Genomic DNA, 7996 nt, shown 5'->3' on the forward strand with positions numbered 1-7996 from the left:
TTGTGAATTCTTGGGCTGAATCCAAGATTCATGACAACTACAACTCCAGGCCTGCATGATTAAAACACTTCCTGCTGTGAAGTGCATGTGGTCCACCAATGGCTGCACTCAGTTGCTTGGAGGGCCCAAGGCAAATACAAACACAGGGACCCTGTAATTACAGCCGCAGCATTTACATCCACCCCTCCAACTCATTGAAACTGGGTCAGAGCAGAGAATGCATTGAAGGGCTGTTGTTGTGAAGAGCACTAGAGCTGAGAGAAATACACTTGGGTGATGAGGGAACTCCTATTATTATTATTATTTCTTCATTCTCCCTTGGCTCCTAACATTAGTTTCATGGCTGCAATTATTGCTCCTGCAGGGGCCAGCACTAGAGCTCTTTCAGATGATGATATTACAAACAGTTGATGAAGCTTTTATTTATCTATGTAGGCAACTTTACTTTTGTGAATTTTATTGTTTTTGATTGTCAAGATAAAGACTTGTTTGTAGATAAATTATTTCAAAATATTGTATTTCCTGTGCCCCTTCTGTGCTTGTGACCTACCTGCATATAATAGTACAACCAGTCCATTTCCTGTGTTTAGAGTTTCCATAGTATCACAGGTCATAGGTGTTTGGTTAATGGCATGGCTACTTTGACAAAATGTGTATAAATAGACAAAATCCATGACAGAGTGCAGGAAGTTCCCTGTGTTTTTACATGTGATGGAAGGAATAGAAAACAAAAGGGAGGAGAGAAGCATTATGGTCCAGCAGGACATCGTCTCAGTAATCTGCCTCAGTACTGGAACGGGGGAAGTACTTAAGAGTATCAAGAATAGCACCTTCCATCAAACATTTTGAGAGAAATACATTACACAAGATTTCCCTAGAAGATTAAGCAGCTGCACCGATGTTTTGTTTGGATTTAAATATTGCCTGTGGATGCCCGCTACAAACAAAAGAAGATTTAATCTCACACAGAAAGCTGAAGAAGCACGTTGACTTTTATGAAATAGAGTGGGTGGGGATGAATACAATTCTTCCCACTAAAGACAAACAATACAATACAAGACAATGTTCACATGTTTACATCTGCACGGTACCATACCATCTGTTTTCTGACGCCTTTGAGCAAGAATTCCTTGAATGTTCAGTTCTATAAACGGGACAGATGGTGAATAATTTGTAACTGCCATGACTTGACATCTTTGTCAATATCTTCAATATTTTTTCAACAAATATACAATACTCACTGAGGAATGCGAATAAATGATAAACAGAGAGACAGATGCACATCTCTCTTTGAATAACTGCTTTCATAACTAGTTTTATACCAAATGCAGGAACAAGGCAGGCAACAGAGCAAGAGAGGAGATAACTACATCGATTAAGTATCGTGGTTGTGCCTTAAGGTACTGAACGTTTTCCTACACACCACAAATTAATCACACCAAAAGTTGTTTCTTCAGTTATAAGAACAGAACAGGGGAAAGCATACTTTTGTTTGAAAGTGTTTAGGCGAAGAAGCATAATCAAAGTTTTCAGCCCAAACAAGAAATTCTGGTTCAATCAGATTGTTGGTCTACTTTAATATGGATTTTATTTACTTTTAAAGCATGAGGCTGGCAGTATTCTATATCTTAATTTTTGTAAACAACTTCAAATGAAAAGCCTGAAAGAAACAATGCAGAAATCTGTCTGTGGCTCTCAATCACATTTCTCCATTTATTTTGTTAAAAACGGGCCACACATAATGTTTCAGTACCCTAAAAACAGTTAATGGGTTTTTCCTTCTAAAACAGCTGGCCTCTGCTGTTACTCAAAGAGAAGTAAAGTATGTTTTTCAGGTGTGGATTTTTGGGGTGGTGGATAGATGAAAACACAGGAGTTTCACCCAGGAGACTGCTGTTTGTGTCCATTGTGAACTTGTTGCGTTTTTGTTTTGTTTCAATTCCATAGTCGTTTTAAGCCGAACCATGTTTTTTACTAAACCTGACCTGAATAGTTTTGTACCGTTTTTTTTCTTCTTTTTTTTCTTCAATTTACAACATTTACTACGTGTTTCTAACTGCAACCGTTTGGTCCAGAAGAAAATATGTTTTCCTCTAAATGTAATTAAAAGTGCAGTTTATTTGTATTGTCGGTTTTGTTTGTTTCCTGGGATCAAGAGAAATATAGAATAGCGCCATACATTTCTTTCAAAGCTGAATTCTTTCATATTTTTTAAAAATAGATCTTAAAATATCTAATGTCTGGAAATTGGTAATTCTTCCAGTGAGTAGAATATCCACTTGCTTGGTCTAACCAAGAGGCATGGAGGTTACACATCTGCATATGTGTACATGCAAAACACAGAGGCCAGTAATCTGACTGTCATCTTTCGGTGAGCACTGTAGTTTTATGATTTCCTTTGACACCTCAAGTCACATACTTGTGTTGAACGGGGCGATATGCTAGAACAGCCTGGAGGCAGCGAGCTCAGTCCCTCCCTCACTTGAACACCAGCTGATTTCCACTAATGACAAACTAGCTCTTCCTCTCCAGATACGCAGCTTCCTGGGATTGATGCCAGTTTTGGCCCTGCTCACCTCCAACTCTTATCTTGTTAGAGACAATTGAAAAAAGCAATTACCTGCAGATGCCGCATTGTACCTGATAAACAAGATAATGTAGCAGAGGACAACACACAACTGCTCTCAGCATTGTTCTCTCTCTCTCTCTCTCTCTCTCGTCCTAAGACGCTGCACGCATCTTAAAACATTTATAACCACATCTCCTCAAACTACTGTGACTGTAAATATCCCTTGCCCGGGCTGCTGACCCTGGCAGTTGGCTCTGACCATCCACTCTTCCTTCCCTTTAACAGCCCAGAATAAAGCTTTTCCTTCAGCATCCCACACCAGGAAATGTTTTGACTCTGTCCAGTTGGTCTGTTGCTCTCATGAAGAGGATTTGGGAGGTTGAGGGTCACCACAGCTCGGCTTCTCATCCTGAACTCGTCTCCAACTTTTTTTTACAGTCTGGGATAAACAAAAGGCTCACTAGGAGAGGCATGCAAATCACAGGATAAACAACACAAATTTTGTCTTGAATACAAGTGCAATTAGCAGAGCATTTATCTCATGAAGGATTGTGAGGGATCTGTGTTTAGTCTTGTTTGAAAATTTAGTTTTTCTTTAGGTGAAAATTAACATAGTATAACATACCATGCTGCTCTGCATGTAGGTCTCTCAATTCGGAGAGATTACACATGACTGAAATTGACAAAACACTAACAGCTGATTAAAAGCACTGTGCTCCATTTGTGCTGCAATGAGCAGTTGATTAGAAAGATAATTAAATCGGGAAGTGAGATTTAACAAGGGAGTTACATGTCTTGTTGGACAGTAATCGGTATACAATCAGGAAGAAAATTACATATGAGTACTCATGGAAATATTTCCTCCCAGGACAATAACTGTGCTCTCTATATAGAAATTAAGATGCATATGTATACACAACAACATCAAGTTACACAAATCCATCGTTACATCATACGACATCATTAACATCGCTTTCCTCCCAGTAATTCTTCAAGATGAAGATACAAAGCTAATTTGAATGCTACCTGTGAGTGTGACTCGGCCCAGACATTTCATCTGTTTCAAGAGTTTGTGAATCCCTTTGAGATAAAGTTTCCTCTCTCTCACCAGCTGCACTTCTCTCAGACTATTTAATTCTGTTCATGAATAAAATGGTGCTGTGCGTCAAGAGGAAAAAAAGGAAATATGCAACCCCCTTCGCTCTTGTTTCCCTCGATGATATTTCAACAACACCTTCATCACAAGAAACGCTGGATACAACTTTTTTTTTAAACATTCCTTTCAAGCATGACACCCCTCAAACAGTGTGATTATCTTTGGCAAGGCGCCACTGAGCCGTAGGACTGCTTTGAAGACATTCCTAAGAGGATATAAATAGTGTATCTTTCCACCGCACCCCCATAGACAATAGGCTGATATGGAGCCGGTCAACCTTTTTCTCACTATAGCCGAGTTTTTCCAAAGAAGCGCAGGAACTTCTCATACGAGTTTCATCATATATACAACATTTCACATCCACTTTATATATCCCAGATGCACCATGAAGCAACCACAGTTTGAGGCTATATGGGAAACAGTGTTGTGCAGTGTGCAGTAAAAATAGACCCTGGAATCTAACCACATTTCCTTTGCACGTAGTAACAATATATATTTCCCCCATACAATGTGAAGACTTGTTTCTGCTCTGAATTGTTTCTACATATACATAGGTTAAAGGATAGTTGAAGTCATAATTTGTTGGACTTTTTCTATGATAACAGCTTTATAAAGCAGAGGAGCCTGATGTTTAGATATTACATTAAGCTATCTTATTGAACCAATGAGATTTGATGGATGGAGATCCAGCTCTTCCCGCAATAACTTTGTCTGGAGATGTTATTTTTACGACACTATTTAGGTTGTTTCACAAGTGAGCATCCTTACAATCCTCTGGCAATGTCACAGTCAGTCAAATCTACAGGAAATTATTTTTCTCATCTTACCATTCACATTTTATTTGTAAGAGAGTGAAAAAAATATTTCACAACACAATGAAAATAATATTTGCTGAACTATATAACCTAGCAATAAGGTTGTGTTGCAGAATAGTGATCTTGCATGGTTTTAATATTTACCGACAAAATACTGAGGTATGTGAGGTGTTGAAATGAAACACAGATTTGTCCAATAGATTTTGCACACGCAGGCCTGAGCTTGGCCATTGTTCTGGTGTGAGGTGGTGTGAGATTAGACTCTTACATAAATTTGGGGGGTTCACTGATAAGAATTGGCAGTCTTGCTGTAGCTTTAACTGCTGCAAGAAAAAATACATGTGTGTTCGAAATACCTGCAGTTATGCCAAACATTTTTAGAATGCTACATTCTACACAGGATGATAAACTTAAATCATTTGATCTATAGCATTTCATTTCATTTTTATTTCCCCGTGAGACACACTCACACAGGCCATACTTGCTTGCCTCCTTATCCCCATGCTCATATCTTATGGATGCTGGAGATTCATCTTTTTATCTTTACACAAATCACCCACTGCGATCCAGCCGCCAGCACTGGAATCCAGCTACATTCATGACTTCAATTGATCCTTGAAGTAGCTCTTTCCTCCTGCTTGCTGCAGCATTTGTGATTTATCCAATACAAAAATCTTACGTTTGAATGTGCATGTTTGCAGGACTTATTATACAATGAACATATTACAAGTGTGGCGTAAATGTATCTGATTAAATTACTTATTTGCAACACTGGTGCACTAAAAATATGTCTCTTTTGTTTTGCTCAACTTAAAATTTTATTCACAGACTTTTTATATGTTTACAACACTGGGTATTTTTTTTTAAAATATGATAGTAGTTACATTTAAATGAATTTGGGGAGAAGGAACGAGTGCTTATAACGCCCAGCATTGAGTGAAAGAGGCAACACAGATCTGTCCCAGGACTCTGTTCTGTTTATGTGCGTTTAGAAGTTCTGCATATGATTTTCATGAAGGATTTCCTGAAATCCCTGTTGAAAATGGTGTAAATTATGGGGTTTACAGAACTGTTGCAGTAGCCGATCCAAAAAAAAAGGTTGAAAAGTGCGCCAGGGATGTAGCAGCTGTCTCTGCAGATAGCATGCAGGCTGTACGTAAAGAAGAAGGGGAACCAGCAAAGCACAAACACCCCCATCACTACCGCCAGCACGAAGGTGAAACGTTTCTCCCGCATCTGGCTCACTTTGGTCTTATTGGCCGCTGTAAGTTGTTGCTGTCGCACAGCTGTGTTCTTCTGCTCCGGGTAGAGTTGTGACGCCCGGGAGGAAGCCCAGGAGAGACGACAGTTCTGAGGCGGGCAGCAGTCTGACCCCTCCACCTTTCTCCGTTTGGTGAAGCGATGATTGCGGGGTTTAGTATCCGACGGACAGCAGCTCTCCTCCAGGTCGATGTCATCCAGCTCCCCCTGCCTCTGCTGGTGGCTGCCAGAGCTCTGGCTACTGGGGCTCTCCGTCTCGAACCGGTCCTTCCTGACGAAGCAGGTCTCGGACTGAGAGGGCTGCCTCTCCAGGCCGTTCTTGGCCACGAACACGGTGGAGGAGCGCTGCTTTGCCACCTTATATATTTTACAGTAAACCAGAATCATAATGAGACCCGGAGCAAAGAAGGACACCATGCAGGAGGAGAGGATGTACCAGGTCTCGTCGTTCAGCAGGCACTCGCGTTCATCATGTTTGGTCATGAGAAGAGGAGGGAAGGAGATGACAGCAGATATTACCCACACTATAACGATCATGGACTTGATGCGTTTCGGTGTCCGCTTCAGGTTGTAGCTGACCGCCTTTGTCACTGACCAGTAGCGGTCAAGGCTGATGGCGCACAGGTGCACGATGGATGAGGTGCAGAACAACACGTCGAGAGCCAGGTAGAAGGCGCACCAAGTACTTCCAAAGTACCAGTAGCCCATGACCTCATTGGCGAGGGAGAAGGGGATGACCAGTGTGGCGACTAGGATGTCCGCTGATGCCAGAGAGACCAAGAAAAGGTTCTGGGGCGCACGGAGAGCCCGGCTGGTCAGCACCGCTACAATTACCAACACGTTACCGACAATGGTCACCGAGATGATCACAGTAACCACCACGATGATGAGCGCAGTGGCTGCCACCGTGTGTGGTAAGCCAAACGTTGCGTCCGTGTTGTTGTCATTGTTGGAAACGTTTTCCACCAACAAATTTAACTGTGTTAAATCCATTCTGGCTCAAATTTGTCCTTTCGTGTCATGTTTGTTGTTTTGCACCCTTTTCGTTTCCAAAAACAGCCACGACTGGTGCGCTCCTCTAACGCATGGAAATATGCTGTGCGTAACGCTCCTGGTCAATAGAAACAGAGTGTAGCCCACAGAAAACGCAGTTCCTGCTCAAAGGCATCTTCTCAAACAGCAAACTCTACATTACAGATCCTCCAAATTATCCCGACGGGCACACGGGGTTCCGAAAATATCACAATCCAATGCTCCACGAGTAAAGTCGCCCCTCTTCTGTCACATCGCGGTGCGTAAAGGTGTTTATTTATGCGTTTTGGTGAGCAGCATCTTTGGAGACAAACTGCTGATGGAATGAATGCCCACACAGGAGTGAGGTGACATCACTGCAAGCCTCCTCCAAATTTGCGCGCGCGCGCGAGAGAGAGAGAGAGAGAGAGAGAGAGAGAGAGAGAGAGAGAGAGAGCATTGTTCAGACAGATTTGAGATTTCTTTGAAAATTTCATATTAACTTTTGTCAGTATTACACATAATACACATAAGCCTACAGTATGCTGGGAGTGGAAAACACAAACTGCCTACACAATCTACCACTGTAGATTGTACCATTGTAATAATTTCAAATGACTATTTTCATTATTATATTTCATGGCACTGGCAGGGCTATGATAGGGATATTTAGGGTGAAATGGCCTTTAATAGCCACTAATGGATATGGAGGTCAAACAGCACAGCGGGAGGTCTCTCTGAACTTTATCAGCCCTGCATGGCTGCCAATTAGGAAGTCACGGTGTTCAAATTAAAAAGGCTTTCATGCAACAGTGATTGGTTGATCTTCATGTTGTCTGTGAAATGTAGCGGTGCATTGTTCATGGCACATTTCTCTGACAGAGGCTATAGACTTGTTGTGCTCCCTCACTCTTTTCCATTATTCATACACTGTAATCTAGAATTGTTCTATGTCGGCACATGGAGGTGCCCATAATACCTGTTGCTGAGAAGCTTGCATCTGTTTACTCTGAAGGTCGAGTTATATAACATGTATGCAGTGGTGTTAGGCGGCCAGTCTAGAGCCAAAAGATATTTACCAGTCAGCAGTGACACAAAAAAGACACAAACATACACACGGCCAGTCAGGGGTCATTGTGAAATAACACTATGAAATCAAATGAATGCTGAGCTGATCCATCGTCT

General features: G+C 41.5%; 1 protein-coding gene across 1 annotated transcript; it reads right to left on the reverse strand.

Moving 5' to 3' along the window:
- Window positions 1–843: 843 nt before the first annotated feature.
- adra2db (adrenergic, alpha-2D-, receptor b) lies at window positions 844–7159 on the reverse strand. The gene has a single exon (XM_031857798.1). It carries the CDS (start codon window positions 6791–6793, stop codon window positions 5519–5521), a length of 1275 nt encoding a protein of 424 aa, XP_031713658.1. The 5' UTR covers window positions 6794–7159; the 3' UTR covers window positions 844–5518.
- Between the last annotated feature and the right edge of the window lie 837 nt (window positions 7160–7996).

This window comes from Anarrhichthys ocellatus, unplaced genomic scaffold, assembly GCF_004355925.1.
Source record: "Anarrhichthys ocellatus isolate YVR2014 unplaced genomic scaffold, GSC_Weel_1.0 scaffold19, whole genome shotgun sequence".
Lineage (NCBI taxonomy): Eukaryota > Metazoa > Chordata > Actinopteri > Perciformes > Anarhichadidae > Anarrhichthys > Anarrhichthys ocellatus.